General features: G+C 46.9%; 1 protein-coding gene across 4 annotated transcripts in view; it reads left to right on the top strand.

Annotated features, from left to right (window-relative positions):
• The window catches only part of B4GALT1 (beta-1,4-galactosyltransferase 1), a 51,886-nt gene extending 38,300 nt beyond the window's left edge, over positions 1–13,586 (top strand). For all 4 annotated transcript variants that reach the window (XM_043514445.1, XM_038401482.2, XM_038401485.2 and 1 more), the window contains 4 exons: positions 2,024–2,211; positions 3,642–3,764; positions 9,747–9,851; positions 10,590–13,586. In XM_043514445.1, coding sequence (XP_043370380.1) covers positions 2,024–2,211; positions 3,642–3,764; positions 9,747–9,851; positions 10,590–10,725 — 552 coding nt within the window. In that variant the 3' untranslated portion in view covers positions 10,726–13,586. The remainder of the gene's footprint in view (positions 1–2,023; positions 2,212–3,641; positions 3,765–9,746; positions 9,852–10,589) is intronic.
• Positions 13,587–24,376: the final 10,790 nt, after the last annotated feature.

Below are 24,376 nucleotides of genomic sequence, written 5' to 3'. Positions count from 1 at the left end.
CTTGTTCCTCAGTCCAGGCTCAACCTGCATTCCAGATGTACTGCTCTGTGGTTGATGCTTGCTGCTCTGTAGATGGAGGAACACGTAAATGACTTTCAAGCAAAGCTGCAGATGCCTTTAGCTTTGCGGTAATAGCCAGCTGCACGGGGGAATTCACTGGAGCCCAGGAGAGAAGCAGCTGGGATGTGGCCACTGTCTGGACCTCCTTGACTGATAGTATTCTAAGGGTCCAAGGCTCTTTTCAGAATGGCAAAACTTTCAGTCGTCTTCAGGGGTGCATCACTTCTGCCACCCATTGCTCGTTTTGCCTGTTCCCCTTACAGGTTTTGGGCTCCAAGCCAGTGGTGCAGGATGATACCCTTTATGAGGAACAACAAACCTTAGCCTCAAACAGGTGATATGTAAGAATGGTGCATAATAGTTTCAAAAGTGTCTAAGTGACTTAAGAACCAAGTCCCAGTTTCAGAGTCACTTTTGTTCTTGTGGAAGTGATGCTTGTGTGTGTAGCCAAGCAGTCGTCTCTCCAGACTCTTAGATGGATGGAGGTAACGTGGGGCAGTGCCAGAGGCTCCCACCCCCGCTGGTGTCCATGTTTAGACCCCAGCTGAAGGAGCTGTCTGCTGTATTGTACAGGCTTTTGCCAGGTGCGAATTGCCATCGTGCCAAGCGCTGGTGGTATTCTCCTGACGGTGCCCCTGAGAGGCACTGTCAGGAGATACTTTGCTGGTCCCCTATATAGGGTGCGCTTGCTAAGGCCAGGTCTACGCTACTGACTTCTGCCAGCACACATCCATTGGTCAGGGATGTGAAGGGGAGTGATCCCTGGCCAGCAGAAGCCCCATGTGCGGACACAGTTATACCGGCAAACCAGCTTAGCTTGTTTGGCTTTTACCATAACCAGTTCAAAAGTAGCTTTGCCAGTATAGCTCTCTCCACACTAGGGGCACTTGGCCAGTACAGCATACCAGTATTGCTCAGCTGGTAGCAAGCTCCTTATGTAGACATGGCCTGTCAGCCCCACGTCAGCAAAGCACTTACGAATGTGCTTACACTCCCATACCTCTCCAGCAAAGCGCTTCACTTTAAGCACACGGCTCACTCTCATTAAGCACATGTGTGTGCTCAGAGGTAGCACATGAATAAGTGCTTTGCTGAGTTGGCTTTGGTGATGTGCCCAGGGTCCCATAGGGCAGAGCCAGGAGAGAACCAGTGTCTTCACCACAAAGCCATCCTTCCTCTCACCCCCGTTAGTCACCCAGTCTTCACCAGAGTGCATAAGCACCTCCAAGGCTCTGGGGAGAGGTTTCACACCCTAGTAGCTATCTCCTCTGTGAAGAGAACTGGTTGTTCTTTCATGTGCTTCCTAGAACCACTAGCCTTTTCCCAAGACACATCCTCCCACTCAAACCAAGAGGAGCTTTTCTGAGATTCTGCCCAAACTTCTCACCTGAGGAGGGTTTTTAGTACAAGCTGAACATTAGAAAGGAAGGTCACTTGTTTAATTTGAGATACCACAAGATACCTCTGCTGGGTCACATTCTGTACATGAAGGCAGTGTCCGGTGCAGAGCTAGGGAGATTTCATAGATCACCTTCCCTCTAATACCCACACAAGGTTGATGGGGTTCACCTATGTGATGGAATGGTGTAGAGAGTGAAGTCGGGATGACCTGTGCTTCTAGGAGCTCTTGTGTCAGTAACTGGTAGGACGAATGGAGCGTTGTCTGGTTATTCTGTTGTCTACCATTTCAGCTTTCCCTCATGTCTGTGAACTGCTACACTTAGATTCATCTGCCCAGAAAATACAGTATTTGGGCAAAGAAATTTTGGGGCATCAGTGTCCAGCTCCTTAGATGGGTTGTAGTGCTAGTCATATTCCATCAACCATGCTATAGGGCTCAGGGGGACTTTGACGCTGTTGGTGGCAGTGCAGGTCCAGTGTGACACTTGGTATCAGGTAAGAAATGAACAGTGTATACTAACCACCTTAAGGTGCTTAATTGTTTTTATTTGTTTTAAATTAGGATGGAGAAGAAACCTTTAATCGTGCTAAACTTCTGAACGTAGGCTTCGAAGAAGCTTTGAAAGAATATGACTATGATTGCTTTGTATTTAGTGATGTAGACCTAATTCCAATGGACGACAGGAACATCTACAAGTGTTACAGCCAGCCACGGCACCTTTCTGTATCGATGGATAAGTTTGGATTTCGGTGAGAGCTCTTTTCAATGGACCGTTTGTTACTCATCTGTATTTTAGCCTTCCATGCCTATGGCAGAGTGGCCGCATCTCCAGTATAAACCTCATATTGAAGGCCTCGAAAATCACTCCTGGCTGCAATTTGTCACAGTGTAGGTGGAACAAAAGGTTTGTCTGCAGGAGAAATTAGGTAACTGTTCTTAAAAGTTTTCAAATATCAATCACAGGAGTAGAAAAAATAGAAGCTGATCTTTTTCAGATGTTTTTGTTCTCATCCTGTAGCTGCTGATCTTATCCTGTATCGATTAAAGCAACCAGTAAACACCGTTCTGTCTCCATTTAAGGCAGTGGGATTGCTCCTGCCTAAGTCAAGGGTGAATTTGGCCCTCTGTATTTAGCATTGTGGTAGCAGAGTTTGATGGGATTTCTGGGCCAGGAGGTTTTCCAGAATGGCTACCCCTGGGATATTGGAAAATCTCAGTAACACTCTGCTGTGAGGAGAGTGTGTTCCTCGCAGGCCAGCTGTCACCGGGCTTGCTCTTGGGGACAAGGATCTGATCATCTTGGCCATATCAACTTATTCATCATGACCTGTGTGGCAGGGAAGCCCTATGGATATTTGCACCTAGAAATGGCTGCATGGTAGAATTTTCAGGCATTAACATATGGGCTGAGACATTGTGGTTATGGTGGGTGAGATCAGGGAAGATGGCACCAAAAAAGAAACACTAAATGTGTCTGTGCTCCACCTAATGCATGAACACACACACACCCAGCCCTGCTAGTCATTTCAGTGACAGCCCCCACCCCCTCCCCTCTCCAGTCCAGTCCTGCTAGTCATTCCAGTGATATGCCTCTTCCTAGCCACCATCTCTCCAGCCATCTGCTTATTCTCCCTGCAGGGAGAATGTGCCTTTTAGCCAACCTTGTTAGGAAATGGGCAAAGGCCCGTTCTTAAATACTGCCCTTAGAAGCCTGTTCTAAACTTGGTTATAAGAAGCCAATTTGGAGCCCTGCCCCTGGGCCCTAGAGGACATTGCTTTTCACTGGGCTACGCTGTACAAACACTGCCAATATACCCTGTGTGGGCTCTTGCACCTTTTCTCCAGATCCATAGGAGTGAGCCAGGCTACTCAGCCACTGACTGCCCCCTGGAGCAGGGGGGATGGGGCCGTGATGCCCCACAGCCTGACTCACTGGCCAGGGTGGTAGAGTGAGGGCTAGGCGTGCGGTAGTAACTTACTGCTGGTCCAGGCCAGCATCATCACTAGCCCTACCCTGGGAGACCAAGCAGAAGCTGGGAGTCACAGTGCCTGTGGGATTAGGTCGAGGGGTGCAGTGTGTGCACCCCTTTGCTCAGGGCTGTGTCTGATGGCACCATCCAGCCCTGGCTATTCAGTAACAAGCCTGGTGCACTAACAAAGCTCTTTTTCCCCCTTGCAGTTTACCCTACAATCAGTATTTCGGAGGTGTGTCTGCTTTAAGCAAGGAGCAATTTGTAAAAATCAATGGATTTCCTAATAATTACTGGGGCTGGGGTGGCGAAGATGACGACATTTATAACAGGTAAGACCCAAACTGGAACGTGCTTGGCCTGATTTTCTGCCACTGTTGCTGTGCAGCTAGAAGCCTCCACTAGCCTTGGCCCTCAGCGCTGTTCTCCCTGTCTGTGTGTGTGACTTACGACCCCCTCGAGCAATGCTTAAAGCCGCTGGCTTTCGCCGGCGCTGTGTGTGCAGCCCGGCATGCTAGAGCTTTCCCTCTTCTCTCACTCTGTGGGCAGGGCCTCGCCAGAGGTGCATTGGAGTGGCCAGAGAGGAGTGAGGAGTGTATAAGCTGTAAACAGCACTTCCAGCGGAAGAGCTCTTCGGGAATCCTCCTGGGGAGACACTAGCTGGGAGCGTCCGCCCAATCCAGCTCCTGTGTCCTATGGTTGGAGTGGGTTGAGGGGCTGCACCGAGCTCCTTGCTGGCTAGGGCTGTGTTTACTGCCCACCACAGCTATTTGGGGATCTTCGCCATCTCTGACCCTGCAACACAGCCCTCTTAGGGAAGTGGAGGTGGTGATGGAGCCTCCTCTCTGGCGCAGGGTTCTGATCTCACAGCAAGTCGGAGAAGGTGAGCTGGGAGCTGGAGCTGCCCTTCATGCACACACCCAGAGAGCCTCGCTGACAGTGCCTGTGTTCATTTCCCCTCCTCATCCAGAGGAACTGTCACGGTGCAGGCTAATACAAATGCAAAGCTCCAATCTGGTGTTGTGTGGGTCTGCAGCTAAGGGAGGCCCTGGAGCATGGGGCTCCCTGCTCACTGTTTGTGCTGGCTCCCAGCCAAAGCAAGCTGGGGCAGGGAGGAGCAGCCAGCACCCAGTGGCAGAGGGGGGCTGTGTGAGCTCTCTGAGTAGTTTGCTGGTGGTGCTGATCTCAGTGTGAGGCTCGAGAGAGGCCAGGGCCATAGGTTCAGCAGCAGCAGCAAGATTCTTTGTCTTCCAGAATCTGTTTTCTCCTCACTTGCTATGTTAGGTGATTCCTACCCAGTGCTGGGGACAGGGGAGCTGGGAAGGCCAGGCTTTCTGCAAACCTGCAGAGAGGCACCTCAATCCAACCCCAAGTCACTCGGTCAGGAAACTCTCTACAGTGCAAGGTGGGGTGGGGAGAAGAGCTGCGGGGCACTGGCTGGGAGGGGTCTGTTCAGCATACCATGGCAAGTTCTTTGCACGTGGGAGAAGTGAGGAACCTCACCTGCATGATAGGAACACAGTCGATCTGAAACTCGGCCCAGTGTGGAATCTTGCAGTTCCAGTTCGCAGGGAACGGTGTCTGTCAGCAAAATGTAAGCTGCTGTAAAATAGTAAAGTGTAAAAAAATAGAGCCCTAAAAATTCCAGGAATGAGCGTAAAGTACCCTGGAAACCAGCCCAGGGAGCTAATTGCACAGTGCAGCTTGTGTTTATTTTTTACAATTTTTTTCCACACTGAGAGCAGAGCAGTAGGGTTTGGAAATCCCTTGTGTTTTGATTTTCCAGTTCATACATGAAAGGTTTTGCTAACCTCTATTTAATCTGAAATCTCTACCCCTTGGCCTTGTAATAGGCTTTTGTACTTCCCCTGAGTTTATGAAACAACTTCCACACGTGTTGGCTGAGACATCTGTAAATGTTATGGTTTACCTGTTTAAAAAAAGCAAAACCAACTTTGCATGATGTCACCTGCTTAAAGGAAAATTATATTCCCTTTGTAAAATGCTCTGGCATCTGTGGCTGGAAACCATTACAGAAGAGCTAGAGAGCATTAGAAAAGGGAGAGGGAGGCAGTGGAATAAAATCTGAAATCATAGAATCATGGAAACATTGGGCAAGAAAGGTCCTCAGGAGGTCACCAAATCCAGCCCCTGCACTGAGGCAGGACCAACCCAACTTAGACCAGCCCTGACAGGTGTTGGGCCCACCTCTTCTGACAGGCTCCAGTGCTGGGGATTCCACCACCTCCCTCTGAAGCCTGTTCCAGAGCTGAACTACCCTGAGAGTGAGAATTTTCTGCAGCTATGTAGTAACAGCAAAGAGAACACAGGAAAGGGCCAGCTGAGCAGTGTTATAAATCTTGCTCTAGGGTGACATTTCCCGAGTGGCAAGAGCCCTGTCTGTCACATTCAATGGTATCTCAGTAAAGGTGAGCTGCATTTAGGCTACTCTGGTAATACTTAGGTTGCCAGAACACTTTACAGCTTGAAAGCACTTTCCCTCCGTTTTGGTAGGAGCACAGAATATCTTCCACGAGAAAGTGTAAAACTATATCTACATATTGCACATAGTGTCTAACCACAAAACTTCCCCCAGCCCCCAAGGATGGGCAGAAACAGACCCAGCTTTAGTCCCACGCTCCGATTTCATAAGATGCAGAGTTAAAGCCTGGAGCACTAGTTCTGGTAGTTTCAAACAAGCACAGCACACTCGGCTGCTACTCTGAAACCGATTATTCAAGTAGCACGGGGGACTCCAATTTTATTCAGGTAATTGGGAGTTTGGATAATTGAAAGGGCATGAGCAGCAGGGAGCCCCTCTGCAGTCACGGCCCTGTTCACTTCTTCCCATGACAGCGGGGCTAAATGGCCACAAGAGTCATTCTTCAGCAGCGTGGCCTCCCCCACAGCCAGGGTCTCTGCTCTGTTCTCCGAATGTGCATTATTCCCTGCTGGGGACCGAAGATGGGATTCAGAGTCCAGGAGAGTTGACTGTATTTTAAAGAATCCTTATTGAGGTTACAGGGACAAACCATCCCGATGTGTAGAAAGAATAGTAAATATGGCAGGCGACCAGCTGGGCTTAACAGTGAAATCCTTTCTGATCTTAAACACAAAAAAGAAGCTCACAAGAAGTGGAAGATTGGACAAATGACCAGGGAAGAATATAAAAATATTGCTCGGGCGTGCAGGAGTGAAATCAGGAAGACCAAATCACACCTGGAGTTGCAGCTAGCAAGAGATGTTAAGAGTAACAAGAAGGGTTTCTTCAGGTATGTTAGCAACAAGAAGAAAGTCAAGGAAAGTGTGGGCCTCTTACCGAATGAGGGAGGCAACCTAGTGACAGAGGATGTGGAAAAAGCTAATGTACTCAATGCTTTTTTTGCCTCTGTTTTCACGAACGAGGTCAGCTCCCAGACTGCTGCACTGGGCAGCACAGCATGGGGAGGAGATGACCAGCCCTCTGTGGAGAAAGATGTGGTTCGGGACTATTTAGAAAAGCTGGACGAGCACAAGTCCATGGGGCCGGATGCGCTGCATCCGAGAGTGCTAAAGGAGTTGGCGGATGTGATTGAAGAGCCATTGGCCATTATCTTTGAAAACTCATGGCGATCGGAGGAAGTCCTGGACAACTGGAAAAAGGCTAATGTAGTGCCCATCTTTAAAAAAGGGAAGAAGAAGGATCCGGGGAACTACAGGCCAGTCAGCCTCACCTCAGTCCCTGGACAAATCATGGAGCAGGTCCTCAAGAAATCAATTCTGAGGCACTTAGAGGAGAGGAAAGTGATCAGGAACAGTCAGCATGGATTCACCAAGGGCAAGTCATGCCTGACTAATCTAATTGCCTTCTATGACGAGATAACTGGCTTTGTGGACGAGGGGAAAGCAGTGGACGTGTTGTTCCTTGACTTTAGCAAAGCTTTTGACACAGTCTCCCACAGTATTCTTGACAGCAAGTTAAAGAAGTATGGGCTGGATGAATGGACTATAAGGTAGATAGAAAGTTGGCTAGATTGTTAGGCTCAACGGGTAGTGATCAATGGCTCCATGTCTAGTTGGCAGCCAGTATCAAGCGGAGTGCCCCAAGGGTCGGTCCTCGAGCCAGTTTTGTTCAATATCTTCGTTAATGATCTGGAGGATGGCATGGATTGCACCCTCAGCAAGTTTGCAGATGACACTAAACTGGGAGGAGAGGTAGATACGCTAGAGGATAGGGATAGGATACAGAGAGCCCTAGACAAATTAGAGGATTGGGCCAAAAGAAATCTGATGAGGTTCAACGAGGACAAGTGCAGAGTCCTGCACTTAGAATGGAAGAATCCCATGCACCGCTACAGACTAGGGACCGAATGGCCTAGGGATTAGAGTGGACGAGAAGCTGGATATGAGTCAACAGTGTGCCCTTGTTGCCAAGAAGGCCAATGGCATTTTGGGATGTATAAGTAAATTCATTGCCAGAAGATCGAGGGATGTGATCGTTCCCCTCTATTCAACATTGGTGAGGCCTCATCTGGAGTACTGTGTCCAGTTTTGGGCACCACGCTACAAGAAGGATGTGGAAAAATTGGAAAGAGTCCAGTGGAGGGCAACAAAAATGATGAGGGGACTGGAACACGTGACTTATGAGGAGAGGCTGAGGGAACTGGGATTGTTTAGTCTGCAGAAAAGAAGACTGAGGGGGGATTTGATAGCTGCTTTCAACTACCTGAAAGAGGGTTCCAAAGAGGATGGATCTAGACTGTTCTCAGTGGTGGCAGATGACAGAACAAGGAGTAATGGTCTCAAGTTGCAGTGGGGGAGGTTTAGGTTGGATATTAGGAAAAACTTTTTCACTAGGAAGGTGGTGAAACACTGGAATGCGTTACCTAGGGAGGTGGTGGAATCTCCTTCCTTAGAAGTTTTAAGGTCAGGCTTGACAAAGCCCTGGCTGGGATGATTTAGTTGGGGATTGGTCCTGGTTTGAGCAGAGGATTGGACTAGATGGCCTCCTGAGGTCCCTTCCAACCCTGATATTCTATGATTCAGATGGCAATTGGGTTTTGGAAAATCAGGAGCATCCTGTAGGTGTGTGTATACGGAATAGTACGGGTGGAACAAACAAGTGAGAGACTGCTCTGGGAAGGTGATGGAGAGCCAGTTAAGGTGGGAAGAAATGGAGACGGGTGGATCCTGTGGGGTGCTGAGCATCCCCAACTCCTTCTGGAGTCTGTGGGAACTGACAACACTTGGCACCCTACAGGATTGAACCCATAAGCGTTAGCCAGGTGTAGGAGGTCAGAATATGAAGCCAGAGGGTAACGGCAGAGTTCCAGTGCTGATCGCATGGGGCAGTTCTGCAGAGACACTTTTGCACCATCGGGACGGGGAGTAGTTTTGAAAGCTAAGAAGGTAGTTGTTAGTGGGTGGCCCAAACTAAACAATAGTGTGGTTGCTGACCCTGTTAAACGGCATTTAAGATCCCTCCCCTCCCCCACACACACACATCAATTTAACTTTCTTCTGCAAGTAGAGAGACGGTATCATTAACCACATACTGCAAATTCGTCTTCTGTGTGTATATAGCAGGCAGTACTGCAGCTTGGTTCAAACTTTTCCGCTTTCTCACTGCATTGCCTTATCAGCGGGCTTGCAAATGGCAGATTTGGAAGTGACCCGGGCCATTGGTTTGGCTCAGGAAACTTTACCATTGGATCAGCAGAGCTGTGCAGATGATGGAGTTTTTCAGTTCACTGGCAGTTCCAAAAAACTGGGGGAAAAAATTGTTTTGGGTCAACCCAAAACAAACATTTTTTGGAATTTTAAGTGAATCAGTCAGAAGACCTTGTATTGGGTCACATAAAGTGTATAATCTGAAACAAGGAGAGGAAGGGAATATCTCTTATTGGATCAGCTTCTGTTGGGGGGAGACAAGCCTTCGAGCCACACAGAGCTCCTTTTCGGATCTAGGAAAGGTACTCAGAGGGCACGTCTACACAGCAACTTGACACCCGCGGCTGGCCCGTGTCAGCCGACTCAGGCTCGTGGGGCTCAGGCTGCGGGGCTCTTCCATTGCTGGGTAGATTCTGACCTCGGGCTGGAGCTTGGGCTCAAGGATACTGTGAGGCTTTAGGGTCTCTCTCTCTCATTCATTTTGACATGTCCAGGACTGTTTTCTCTGACTGAAACAATTGGCACAAATTTGTAAAATGTTTTGGTTGCCCTGAATCTGCATTTTTGGGCCAAAAAAAGAAAGCTTTAGGTAGAAGTGGCTTTAACTGGGTACTCAGATACTTATTAGGAATAATAGCAGCCTCTTGATATGTTTACTTTCACAGGCTGGTTTTTAAAGGTATGAGAATATCTCGCCCAGATGCTGTAATTGGGAAGTGCCGAATGATTCACCATTCAAGAGACCACAAAAATGAACCCAACCCACAAAGGTGTGTCCATCTCACTTCACCTTCTTGACAAGTTAGAGATGCTCTCAAGGCTGATAGTTCCGGATTATCCTGCTTTCCTCTTGCTATGTAGAGGTCTGATCACACAAGTTACTTTACTCAGTGGGCAGAGTGTTCACACAGTTATTGCACCTAACCTGATGGAACGTGCTGGGCTATCCAGATGCAGGATTAACTTTGAACACTTCGATTATTTCAATCCAGGGGTGGCCAAACTTACTGACCCTCCGAGCCGCATATGACCATCTTCAGAAATTCGAGTGCCGGGATGCACCTGCCAGCTCGGGGCTTCAGCCCTGTGGGAAGGAGGGGGTCTTGGGCTTCAGTCCTGCAGAAAGGTCCTGCCAGGGCTCAGGGTTTCAGCCTGCTCCTGCCAAAGCCCTGAGCCAAGGCAGGCATGCCCAGCGGGGCTGAAGCCCTGAGACCCCTCTCCCCACTGGGCAGAAGCCCCTAGCCCCACCACAGTAGGGCAGAAGCCCCAAGCTTTCCCTCTCCCCAGTCGGGTAGGCGAAGAATGGGGTGGAGGGGCATAGGGGACGCTGTGAGCTGCACTTTAACTCTAAAAGAGCTGCATGTGGCTCGCAAGCCATAGTTTGGTCACCCCTGTTTTAATCCTTTCTTGTGGCCATTGAGCTATAGAGCTGTGATGCGGGTGGGTGCTTGCAATTCAAGGTCATTACAATGTTAATATTACAATATGGCATCATTTTATTTTCATAGGTTTGACAGAATTGCTCACACAAGGGAGACCATGAATTCTGATGGCTTAAATACGCTGTCATACAAGGTAGTGAAAACTGATAAATACCCACTGTATACAAAAATCACAGTGGATGTTGGCTCACCAAAAAAGTAGTGTTGGAGAGGCAGAAGTGAAGACTTAGACGCTACCAGGGATATCTGATCCATATGATTTTTATATGTACTGGTTTTTACTACAGTCACAATGAACAATAAAGCCTCATTCAGCTATGCAAAGTTTTTCCCAGTCTGCTGGACAAGTGAGACTTTTTAATCCCAAACTTGACTTTACACAACTTTCTAGCTCTACAGTATTTTTGTAAGTTTAGAAACTGTAAATAAGAGTTGTAAATATTTACATTGCCAGAAAATGCTGGATATTATGTATTTGCTGCAGTGCTCCCCACATAAATATTTTATTCAAATGTTATTGTTCACAAACAAATGATGAATCAGCAATTACTACCCATATTATTTCTTCCATATGTTAAATTAGGTAGACGAGAACACTGCTTTAAATTCTTTGCTGTTATTACTTTATGAAGGACTGGAAAATGCTGCTAAAATTATAAAGTTTACACTTTGTATTAGATTTTTTTTTAATGGAGGCAGTATCATTTATTCTTGTCTAATGTCAACCAAAACAAACACTTTTTTCTTTAATTTTATGCAGAGCAAGTTTTGGAAAAATTGATCTTACAAAATCTGTACCAGCGACAGCTTTTATTATCTCAGAGGGGATTTTAATAAGGCCCCAATCCTCCAGTGAGCGCTATATAGACAGGACATTTAGGCTTGGTGGGAGCTGCCCGGGACGGCATAAATATTATGATTGGTGCAAGAAGTGCTGTCTCCAGGTGACCTGCACGGAAAGATGTCTCTTGCTCGATAGAGCAGTGTAAGATGAATTCTATTTTTTAAGAGAGGCAAATTGGTTGTAATTATGGGCTGAAACTATAGTCTTTTTAATTAAAATTTACTGACATTTGTTTACTTTCGTAAGAGCTTATCGCACCATTTAAATACCATATAAATTTCACAAAAACAAAATGCATTTTTCTTACTGTTGTACATAAAACTTGAATTCACTGTTCCTTTTGTTTTGTGATATTTTAAGATGCCGTGAGAGAAATTTGGTTTTTAAAAGAGACGTATGTTAATACCTTGATTAAACTAGGATGTAGCATAATTGTTAAACGAGGCTTAAAAATAGTCTTATCACAATGACAGGTTCTTATGGTGCTTCATAATGTGTGAGCCATGTATTAAGTTTGCACTACATATTTGTCCATGAAATCTCTTGCAGTCTTCAATGCTTTAGTACTGACAGGACAGTAAAGATCAGGCTTACTTTGCTGATCTGAAGCCCACACTAAAAGTGTGTCTAAGATGTGAGAAAGTGTTCCAGGTCCGTACTTATTTGTAACTTCTGCAGCCACTGAGGAGTGTACACTTTCTTGTTCACGGCATTTTTAAACTGCAGATAGGCGGTGCCATCCTATATACCTTGCCTTTCCGCTTTATGACATTATGAAAACCCTTCAGCAGTATGGCATTTAGAGCAGGTCAGAATTTCACCTCAAAGCACGGACATCTCAGCAGTGTTTGTGAATTTTTTGCCACCTTTCCGCCAGCTCAATCTAAAATGACTTATGCTAATTGGGCCTGATCCAAAACTCTCAGGAGTCAGTGGGAGGGTTAGTAGGAGCTCTGGATCAGGCCTGTGGGGTTACTCCTGCATCTAGGTGTGTTTACCTGGAGAGTAGAAGTGGAGCCTAAGTCCCATTTGTTTTACACAAGGAAGGAAGGGGCTGATCTAAAGATGGGGGGGAGGGCTATTCCGGAATCTGGGTTAATTTTCTCTCTGCAAAACCCACGCACATGCAGCAGCACTGATTAGTAGCCAAACGTGGCCTGGGATTTTCAGAGGAGTCTAAGGAGTGTGGCCCCCAGCTCCCACTGAATGCCAGGAGAATATGGGAACCAAACTCAACTGAGGCTCTTTGGAAAATCCCAGAATCTTTGTGCATCTCTTCCTCCCCTCCCCATCTGCCCCCTTCTCCTGTCAACTGAAACATCTGAATCTTCAGAGATTTCTTTAATCCTCTAGCTGCCCAACCTTTGCAAAGACACAATATATTGCATTTGATTGTTTTGCCTTACTAATATATGAAGATCAGGAAAATTTCTATAGAAAGCTTTCATATTTTAAATCTCAAAGAATGGAATTCATGTAAATAGTAACGTTCTGGCGGTTAGCATTAGAGATTTCTACAAACGTGCCTTAAAAGGAAAAGGGGAGGGAAACCTTGAACAAACAGAACAGCATGTATCATATCAGAGACTTAAGAGTTCCCAGGGGCTGCTGATTTCCTTTTCCTTTACTAATATTTAAAACTGTAAACTATTTAAGAAAAGTTTTTAAAAGACAAAATCTTCCCCCCCCCCTTTCTTAATATGTGTAACCCTGTGGTGCTGGGCCAGGATTTCACCAGGATGAGTTCTCATGCAAAGTACATCTATCAAACTGTGAAATTTCTTCTCAATTTGGCCAGTCCATGAAATCCAGTCATTATTCTCTCTGGGATTTTCAGGGACCTTAGCTGTAAACAAGTATGTAACTCAGAAATGAATTTTGCCTGAATCTTAGTTTGTGGTGGTTCCTATTCAGGTGTCGATGGTAACGCTCACTGAAATTATGTGTAAAATGGGCAAAATTTAAAACACATAACCGGATGTAAAACAAATGCAGATACCTAATTTCATCATAACAATTGTTTTTTAGAATACTAAGCATTCTGGTATGTGGCCATTTATCATGTGTCCTTTGCTCATTTGCTGGACAGTGTAGAGGTTTTCAGCATGTTTTCCATAGATGGTTTTGCTTTGCACTTTTATCACTCGTATTATTTCCACATGTAAAAGCTGAGGTCCCTATGTTCATGTTCATGTCAGATAAAATATTTTCAGTCTTTACAGGTAGTGATATTACTTGAAGAACTGTATTTTGTCTGTCTTTTCCATAGCTACTCTCTTCGCTTGCAGGCCACCCCGGGTTTCCAGTTTAAACTCCTCTGCACAGGTTCTACCCCCTCCCTCCTGCCAACAGTAATGGCCTGAGTGAGGGATGGGCCTTGCAGCCTCCAGCACCCTATTGTGGGCTCTGGTGGACCTATAGGCAAGGTCCTCCACTGAGGAGGTTTGGGAGTCAGAATTAGGGCTGTCAAGCGATTAAAAAAAATTAATCGTGCGATTAAACAATAATAGGTACCATTTATTTAAATATTTTGGATGTTTTCTACCTTTTCAATTATATTGATTTCAATGACAACACAGAATACAAAGTGTACAGTGCTCACTTTATATTTTTATTACAAATATTTGCATTGTAAAAAACAAAAGAAATAATTTTCAATTCACCTCAAACAAGTACTGTAGGGCAATCTCTATATCATGAAAGCTGAACTTACAAATATAGAATTATGTACAAAAAACCCTGCATTCAAAAATAAAACAATATAAAACTTTAGAGCCTGCAAGTCCACTCAGTCCTACTTCGTGGTCAGCCAATCGCTCAGATAAACAAGTTTCTTTACATTTGCAGAGGATAATGCTGCCTGCTTCTTGATTACAATGTCACCTGAAAGTGAGAACAGATGTTTGCATGGCACTGTTGTAGCCGGTGTTGCAAGATGTTAGCGCATCTGGCATGTAAATGATTCATACGTCCCTTCATGTTTCAACCACCATTCCAGAGGATATGCATTCATACTGATGACAGGTTCTGCTTGGTAATGATCCAAAGCAGTGCAGACTGACGCAGGTTCATTTTCATCATCTGAGTCAGATGCCACCAGCAGAAGGTTGATTTTTCTTTTTCGGCGGTTTGGGTTCTGTAGTTTCCACATTAGAGTCTTGCTCTTTTAAGATTTCTGAAAGCATGCTTCACACCCCATCCCTCTCAGATTTTGGAAGGCATTTCAGATTCTTAATCTTGGGTCGAGTGCTGTAGCTAATCTTAAAAATTTCACATTGGTATCTTCTTTGAATTTTGTCAAATTTGCAGTGAAAGCGTTCTTAAAACAAACAACATGTGCTGGGTCATCAGCCGAGACTGTTGTAATATGAAATATATGGCAGAATGCCGGTAAAACAGCCGGGGACAGACAATTCTCCCCCAAGGAGTTCAGTCACAAATTTAATTAATGTGTTATTTTTTTTAACAAGCATCATAAGTATGGAAGTATGTCCTCTGGAACAAAGGACGAAGCATGAAGAGGCATATGAATCTTTAACATATCTAGCATGTAAATATCTTGCGACTCTAGCTACAACAGTGCCATGTAAACGCCTATTCTCACTTTCAGGTGCATTTTAATTCAGAAGCAGTCAGGATTATCTTCTGCAAATGTAAACAAACTTGTTTATCTGAGTGACTGGCTGAACAAGATGTAGGACTGAGCGGACTTGTGGCTCTAAAGTTTTACATTGGTTTATTTTTGAGTGCAGTTATGTAACAAAAATACCTACATTTGTAATTTGCACTTCCATGATAGAGATTGCACTCCAGTACTTGTATGAGGTGAATTGAAAAATACTATTTCTTTTGTTTATCATTTTTACAGTGAAAATATTTGTAATCATAAATACTATAAAGTGAGCAGCATACACTTTGTATTCTGTGTTATAACTGAAATCGATATATTTGAAAAGGTAGAAAAAATCCAAACATATTTAATACATTTTAATTGGCATTCTATTACTTAACAGTGTGAAAAGAAAAGGAGTACTTGTGGCACCTTAGAGACTAACAAATTTATTAGAGCATAAGCTTTCGTGAGCTACAGCTCTCAGCCGATGAAGTGAGCTGTAGCTCACGAAAGCTTATGCTCTAATAAATTTGTTAGTCTCTAAGGTGCCACAAGTACTCCTTTTCTTTTAGCAGTAATCTTATTTGCCCAGTTGCATACGATCAGTGTTTGCAAAAGTTACAGAGAACTCGCCAACGAATCCACAAATGGAAATGTAGGTGCGAGGTCTTACTAATCACATTTTCCACCACATAAGTTGGCAGGGACTCAGTAGTACTTTGGTGCCAGCTGCCTATATATCTTACCTAGCACGAACTAAGCCAATGAGCCTTTTGGCAGAGTCATGGGGATCTTTGGCCAAGGAGTAAATGAAAGCATGTTTCAGGCAGATCAAAGTACATTTCTAATTTCCTGTTCAGAAGTGACTGATCCAGCATGTCTCCCATGTTTGTTCCAACATCTCAATGTGTGGGTGTCACAGTTGCCAACTTTCTGATTGCACAAAACCGAACATCCTAGCCCTGCCCCTTCCCCAAGGCCCCGTCTCTCCCACTCACTACATTCCCCCTCCCTCAGTGGCTTACTCTTCCCCACCCTCATTCACTTTCACTGGGCTGGGGCAGGGTGTGGGAGGGAGGGCTCTAAGTGGGGATACAGGCTCCAGGTGGGGCCAGAAATGAGGGTTTCAGGGCTGTCCAGAGGTGAAAGTAAGCTACTACACCTCAGTACGGTGTACTGGCAAGAGCCGGTGCACTGTACCAGGGTGGATCAGCTTCCCCAGGTGCAATTTAAAAGGCCTGCGGCTCCCAGCAGCAGCTGGAACCCCCGGCCCTTTAAATTGCTGCCTGAGCCCTGGGTAGCGGCGGTGGGGCTGGGGCGGTAATTGAAAGGGCCCGGGGTGGTAGTGGTGGCTGAAACCTGGGCCCTTTAAATTGTCCCCAGAGCCCTGCCGCCGCTTCCCCAGGGCTCCAGGAGGCTCCAGGGATGATTTAAAGGGCCCAGGGAGGTAGTGGCGGCCAGAGCCCTGGCGAAGCGGCGGTGGGGCTCCGAGGATGATTTAAAGGGCCCAGGGTTCCGGCCGCTACTACCGCCCCAGGCCCTTTAAACTGCTGCCGGAGCCCCCCAGCTGCCACTGTTACCACGGCGGGGGGAGGAGGGGAGGGAGAAGGAGGCACTTACCAGTACAGGGTGGGCCGGGGATGGCTCTGACCCCCCAGCCCTGCCCCTTCGGCCCGAGGCCCAACCCCTTTCGGGGGCCAAAGCCACCCCCAGCCCAGCCCCGTACCGGTAAATCCCTAGACTTACTTTCACCCCTGGGGCTGGTGGTGTGGGCTCTGGGGTGGGGCTGGGGATGAGGGGTTCAGGGTGTGGGAGGGGGCTCTAGGCTGGGGCAGAGAGGTTTGGGGTGCAGGAGGGAGTGAGGGTTCTGGGCTGGGAGTCACACTCTGCTCTCGCCCGCAGGCACCGCCTCCCCTGCTTTCCCCCCGCCCCCGCAGCTCCCATTGGCAAGGAACCGGTGCAGAGCCAGTGCTTGGGGCAGGGCAGCGCGCAGAGCCCTGTGGGCTCCACCCACCACCCCACCCTCTGCCTAGGGGCCGGACCTGCTGGCCATTTCCGGGGCGCAGCGCGGTGTCAGAATAGGTAGAGACTAGCCTGTCTTAGCTGGGCAGCACCACCAACTGACCGGAGCCACCAGGGTCCCTTTTCGACCAGTTTATGCAGCTCTCCAGGGTGACGGGTCACACAGTGGCTGAACACAGAAAGGAGCAGAACTAGGGGTTGCTTCCAGCTTGTTCCACTAACTGCCCCACTCTCTTCACTCCACATACCAGGGGGAAGACCCAGCTAGCTCCAGGCGCCGGGGGAAAGGCCCAGCTAGCTCCACACGCCAGGGAACGGGCCCAGCTATCACCACGTGCCGGGGGAAAGGCCCAGGTAGCTCCAGGCACTGGGGAACAGGCCCAGCTATATCACCATGTGCCAGTGGAAAGGCCCAGTTAGCACCATGTGCTGGGATGAATGACCCACTGATAGATACAATGACTCCTTTTCAGATGAGTCAGGAGCTCCAGCCCCAGACCCCTAGTGCCATGACCGTCACGGAGACACTCACGCTGGCATAGAGAACATGTTTCTGATTCTAGCTGAGACGTACTGCACTGATATATAATGGGGCTGAAACCAGTCTACCCTGCAGTCACAGGGTGAGTGCAGCTCACGTAGACGTTCCCCAGCTAGAGTTAATTGAGCTAGTTTGGTACCAGAGCTTTGATGCTTTGGCAGCCAGGGTTTCAGCATGGGCTCGCTGCATGAGGTCCTACCCAAGGTTCTGGGCAGGCTTGGCCAGCGCATGCTGAAACCAAGCCTGCCGTAGTATCGCTGCTCCAATAACCAACAGAGCTGGATTAACGCTTGTGCACATCTGTCTACCTGAATTGCAATCACACCCCAGGATTGTATCTAGATCAGTGGTTCTCAAACTGTTTACCATTGTGGGCTGCATCCAATACTACCTTTATGGCCCTGAGGATGTCACAGGGGGCAGAGCTCTGTGCTGATTGGGCAACAAGCAGCCTGCAGGCCACAGGTAGAGAACCAGTGACCATGGGTCTAGATGTACCCTTAATCTGGAAGGTTTCAGAATAGCAGCCGTGTTAGTCTGTATCTGCAAAAAGAAAAGGAGGACTTGTGGCACCTTAGAGACTAACAAATTTATTTATTGGGGGGGGGACTTTTTGTAATGATAATCAAGGTGGGCCATTTCCAGCAGTTGACAAGAAAGTCTGAGGAATTGTGGGGGGGGGGGGAATAAACATGGGCAAATCGTTTTACTTTGTATAATGACCCATCCACTCCCAGTCTCTATTCAAGCCTAAGTGGCCATCTATTCTGGGTGCCCCACATGCAAGCAAATACCACACAGCTCCTCACACATCCCAGGGACTTTTTAACACCACTTCGGCTCCTTGAAATCTGTCTGACTCATGACAGCTATCAGCCTTCACTGCTTTGCCAAAACGCAGTGGGTTTTCAGCCACGTCTGCACTGCAGCTGCCAACATCTGTAACACAACACGGGGCAGGGGGGGTATCTCCAAACTGCAAAAACCGTAGGATAGCTGGATCAGCTACTGGGCCCTTTCTCTCTATTCCAGCCCCCCGCCCCCCAATACACAGCTCAGAGCTGCCAGTTCAGTGGAGAGGAGGAGGAGACGAGAGACCAAAGAGTCCTTCTGAAAGCAACAGGGGCTTGAGTGCTGGAGAAGAGAGCCCTGTGTGCGGGCTCTGGTGCCAGGAGGTACCCATGACTGCAATTCATCATAAATGCTCGCTCACCCATAAGTGTGCATATGGAGTGGGCTGCTTGTGCCCAGGCACACCCTAATGCAGGGGTGGGCAAGCTCATCCTGCCCAGCCCACCTGAGTTCCCCGCCCCTCCCATCCCCCGGCGCCTCAGCGCGCCGCGCCCAGGAGCAGCCGTGGGCAACACCCTGTATGATACCCCCTTTTAATTTTAAAATATGGATCGGTTCGTTGTTAAGAAAAGGAGCAAACAAGCTGTTCATGTGAAAGAGCCTTTTCGAAACTAGCACATGTAAAAAACAAACTAAGAAGTAGAATGTCCCAACAGTGCCTCGACTCACTCCCGATTTTGCACATTGAACATGAGTTGGCTTCGTCGGTTAATTACAATGATGTGATTGAGGAATTTAAGTCCATAACACCTGGTGAGCGACATCTCATTTGCTAGGACAGAAAGATGAAGAAACTTTAATCTGTTTTGGTCAATCTGGGTTAGCACATTATCTGGTTAAAGATAAAGATCATGAAAATTGACTGTATCTTTGTATACGCCTGGTTATCATTACAGCAAAAATTTGGTATTTTGTGTCTCATTTTTTAAGTAAAGTTTAGTTGTTAACTTAAAAAAAATTAAGTTTAATTAAGTTTTAGTTTCTTTAGTTAGTTTGATGAATAAAAACAATGGCCTTTATGACTGAATATTCAATAAATGTTCGCCTTTAAAAAAAGAAAAATGGCCTGGGTGCACCTCTAATGAAATGTGTCAAGCATGCCTATGCTCTCACCTGTTGCATTTACATGCCCTGTGGCATTGTATTTTTATTAATCATGTTTATTATGGTAGTGGCTACGGACCAGCCAAGAATGGGGCCCCAGTGTGCAAGGGCCTGTACAAACACCAACTAGCAAACAGGGCCTGGCCCAAAAAGCTTACACTCCGTAGGTTGTGGAACTGGCAGTGCTTGGCTTTTACTCGTTCTGTGGTGCCAGCTGCAACATCGTCCTGCAGCATGGATCCCTGGTGACATTCTACAAGCCTTCAAATTATGGTGTTATAGCATCATTCTGAAAATATCATGGCTAGACTGCGTAACCCATGAAAAAATATTGGAGATGATTGGAACGCAGCAAAGGTTAGTCAGAGATCTTACGAACAAAAAGAGTGGATTTGCAGGGCACATTTTAAGAGGTTCAGAGGGCCCGTCTTTTCAGGCACTGGAATTGAACATTGAGAGCAGAAGAACATGAAGTAGAAGAACAAGATCTTGGATGGACACTGGGGTGTTCTGGGTGGAGTGAAAGGACTGTTTATCCACAAGAAGATAAGCAGAGGACCATTCAGAAGTGGCTACCATGGCCACAGACCTCCAGTAATGGAGATACCACATACTAAGAAGAAAGCAAAGGAGGGGTTGTTCAATACATGAATGTTCATGAACTGACTGATGCCCCAGTCAGGGCCATTCAGGGAGGGTGCACTGGCCACGCTTCGCCTGGCTACAAGTGGGTGTGTGGGACTGGCACATGCCTTTTACTCCATGGCTGTATGTTGCTGGGTATGTGTGCTAAAGGCACATAGCCCAAGGGCTGTGCCTGGTGTGTGTGTGTGTGTGTGTGTGTGTGTGTGTGTGTGTGTGTGTGCGGCATGCGCATGTATGTGTGCATGTGTGTGTATTTGTGCACATGAAGATGTGACACAAAGGTCCATTGGTACCAGCTGGCAAAGGATTCACTGCTTTATAACACCAACTCTTCTCAAGCCTGACAACATCACTACCCTTAGCCCTCTCCTTTCATAGTGTTTAGCCACAGAGGGTCAAGGGAAGTATCTAATCAAAGCTTAAGGCACACTGAGTCTCCCAAGCGGTGCGAGAGATACATGCATATGATGTATAAGGAGATGTGCATATGCACAGAAAACAGGATTTAAATTCTGTGTTCCAGGCAGAGTGGACAACCAGGTTTGGCCAGACAAAGAGATGTAGCTTCACCTGTCTGCCTTGGGTCACAACTACACGTTCTAAGTCAATACAAAGGAAGCCCTGTTTTGCATATGGAGTCAATCAATGGCCAGCACACCAGGAAGGGAACCATGGCAGTCATCCTGACTCTGGGTACAAAACAGTGAATTTTGGGAAATAGAAGGTGTCAGGGTTCCCTCCCCACTCTGAACTCTAGGGTACAGATGTGGGCACCCGCATGAAAGATCCCCTAAGCTTACTTCTACCAGCTTAGGTTAAAACTTCCCCAAGGCACAAATTCTTTGCCCTTGGAGGGTACGCTGCCACCACCAAGTGATTTAACAAAGAATCAGGGAAAGGACCACTTGGAGTTCCTATTCCCCCAAAATATCCCCCCAAGCCCTTATACCCCCTTTTCTAGAGAGGCTTGAGAATAATATCCTAACCAATTGGTTACAAAAAGTGATCACAGACCCAAACCCCTGGGTCTTAGGACAACAGAGAAATCAGCCAGGTTCTTAAAAGAAGGGTTTTATTTTAAAAAAGGTAAAAAATCGCCTCTGTAAAATCAGGATGGAAAATAACTTTACAGGGTAACAAAAAACGCAGCAGAACTTCCTCTAGGCTTAGTTTCAAAGTTTCAAAAAACAGGAATAAAACTCCCTCCAGCAAAGGAAAAATTCATAAACAGAACAAAAGATAATCTAACATGCCTTGCCTGGCTTTTACTTACAATTTTTGTAATATGAGAGACTTTTAGGATGGTTTATAGGAGGAGTTTTCTGACCTGATGCTTCTCTGCTTCCCAAGAGAACACACATAACAATACCTTCCCCCCTCCCCAAGATTTGAAAGTATCTTCTTTCCCCCATTGGTCCTTTTGGTCAGGTGCCAACCAGGTTATTTGAGCTTCTTAACCCTTTACAGGTAAGGAGGAATTCTAGGCTACCCTTAGCTGTATGGTTATGACAGAAGGAGAAGAAGAAGACATTATAATTTAGTCACTGAGGGCAGGTCTATGCTACCATTAAGTCGATATAACTTACATCACTTGGGTGGGGGTGTGAAAAAGCCACCCCCCTGAGTGACGCAAATTACAGCAACCTAAGTGCTGTCCACACTGGTGCTATGTCTTCCACTGACATAGCTTCTTCCTCTCATGGAGGTGGAGTAATTATGCCAACAGGAGAGAGCTCTTCCATCAGCATAGAGCATCTTCATAAGACATGTTACTAGTGTAGACCTGCCCTGAGGCAGCCCCATGAGGAGCATTGCAGGGGGGATTCATGAATGCTTAGAGGCTGGTCTTACTGAAAACCAGCTAGCTCTGCAAAACACTGAATCCTTACGGGGGAAATTACTTTATTATACAGGAGCAGTAATTGTTGATAAGTGTAGACCCACTTTGCGTTTTATGATTTTGTTTTATATATATATCCATTTCTGTTTCCATTAGTCTTATTCACTGTCTCTTAAATCTTAGCCTTTGACAATAAATATAATTATTTTCACTTTAGATATATCTCAGTGCAGGGATGTTTTGTTGGAATGAACCTCAGCTGAAGCAAACAGGCTGGTGTGTGCGCACTGTTCCTTCTGGACAGCTTACCTGGTAATGTCTGTGAGTGCCCCGCGGTTAAGGGCTAGACATTGAAGGGGAGCACGCTGAGTACTCTAGAGTGGTGAGGTGCCTCACAACCCTGGGTACCCTTCAGGAGTGTCACAGAAGGGCACATAGTGCAACGGCTGTACCGTGTGTGTGTGTGTGTGTGTGTGTGTGTTTGTATGCAAGCACAAGCTAAAGACAAATGGCCCAATGGCTGTACCTGTTGTGTATGTGTGTGTGTGCTAAGGGCACACGTCCCAGTGGCTGTACCTGAAACCTGTTGTGTATGTATGTGCTAAGACACCCAACCCAATGGCTATAGCCGGGTGTGGGCGCACATGCACTAAAAGCATACAGACCAATGGCTGTACCCTACAGTGTCATGATGTAACTAGGGCCTGCTCTCAATGACAATACACCTGTTGGGATCAGCCTCTACTTCACGAATAGAGGCGCAAAGGTAGCCTCATGCTGTTTCTGGGAAGAGCGGATATAGCAGCATGCTAGTGAGCTGGTCAGCCAGGGCTCTCGTTTCCGGGGCATGGTGGGCGGAAGCCACACACAGAGGTGTCAGAGCTGTGGGCCAAGGTGAGTAGTTTGTTGGTGTAAATGATAATGGAGATCACAGAGAAGCCAGGGAGAAATCCTGCCTGCTGGGAGGGACAGGGACTGCTTGGGTCAGCATGTTTCTTCCTTCTCCAACATCTCTGCTTCAGGCAGAGGGGACAATACACGCCTGCCTGGGAAGCTATTAGGGGTTTAGAGCCAGGGAAGACAGAGCTCAGAAGATGGAATTTCTTTGGCTTCTCTCCAAGAAATAAATCAATGTGACTCCATCAACCTGAGAGCCTAGGAGGTGGGGCTGCAGGGAGTTGTAGAAACCATGTAATGCAGCATCCTCTGAGGAGCCCAGGGAATACAAAGATCAGCTGTTGCACGAGGCAAATGGGGTGCCACACCAATGCTTTCCAATTTATTTCAAATGCAGGCTTTCAGGCAAGGGCAGATGCCCTTCTGATGATCTTGGCTGGATTCAGAATGAAAAAAATGGATACACATCACGGAAAATCTCAGCTGCGAGAAGAAAGAGCGACTCTGCTTGTCCGAGAGCAACTAGGGCAGTGCATGGGTTGCTGCTATGGACCATGCAGAGAAAACATTCCCTCGTGCTTAATGGGGAGAGGCTTCCTAGGAAGGCAAGGTGACCTGCATGCAGTGTTCCCAGGCCTGTGGTTCTGCGTGCACTGTTCCCATTGCCAGGGTGCAGCAGAGGTGACTGGGTCACAGACCCAACTGACAGGCAAGAAGCTGACTCCATGCTGGGGTTTGGGTGCTTGCAGAGAGGAATTGGGGTGACTCATACTCGGTGCTGAAAGGGTTAGTTGCTGGGGCTACTTCTCCATTTGAGGAGGGACGAATCTCTCAGCCCCTCTCAGAAGAATTTTCTGTTTCAAACTGGCACTTGTCCAGCTGCCTGCAGTATTTACACAGCACTTAAATTGTTAAAGCAGGGCCCTTAGTGCTTCCTTCCTCGAACAGCTGCCATGACTCACCCAGACTGGCCTGCAGGGCAGGGACAATCAACTAACCATTACGATCCTTCATAGATTTCAGAGTAGCAGCCCTGTTAGTCTGTATTCGCAAAAAGAAAAGGAGTACTTGTGGCACCTTAGAGACTAACAAATTTATTTGAGCATAAGCTTTTGTGAGCTACAGCTCACTTCATCGATGTCTTTGGTGGAAAATACAGTGGGGAGATTTATATGCATAGAGAACATGAAACAATGGGTGTTACCATACACACTGTAACCAGAGTGATCACTTAAGGTGAGCTATTACCAGCAGGAAAGCAGGGAGGAGGGACGACTTTTTATAGTGATAATCAAGATGGGCCATTTCCTGCAGTTGACAAGAATGTCTGAGGAACCCTGAGGGGTGGGGAGGGTGAGAATAAACATGGGGAAATAGTTTTACTTTGTGTAATGACTTATCCATTCCCAGTCTCTAGTCAAGCCTAAATTAATTGTATCCAGTTTGCAAATTAATTCCAATTCAGCAGTCTCTCATTGGAGTCTGTTTTTGAAGT

The sequence above is a fragment of the Dermochelys coriacea genome, chromosome 5 (assembly GCF_009764565.3).
Source record: "Dermochelys coriacea isolate rDerCor1 chromosome 5, rDerCor1.pri.v4, whole genome shotgun sequence".
Lineage (NCBI taxonomy): Eukaryota > Metazoa > Chordata > Testudines > Dermochelyidae > Dermochelys > Dermochelys coriacea.
This window is presented reverse-complemented; position numbering and strand designations above follow the sequence as displayed.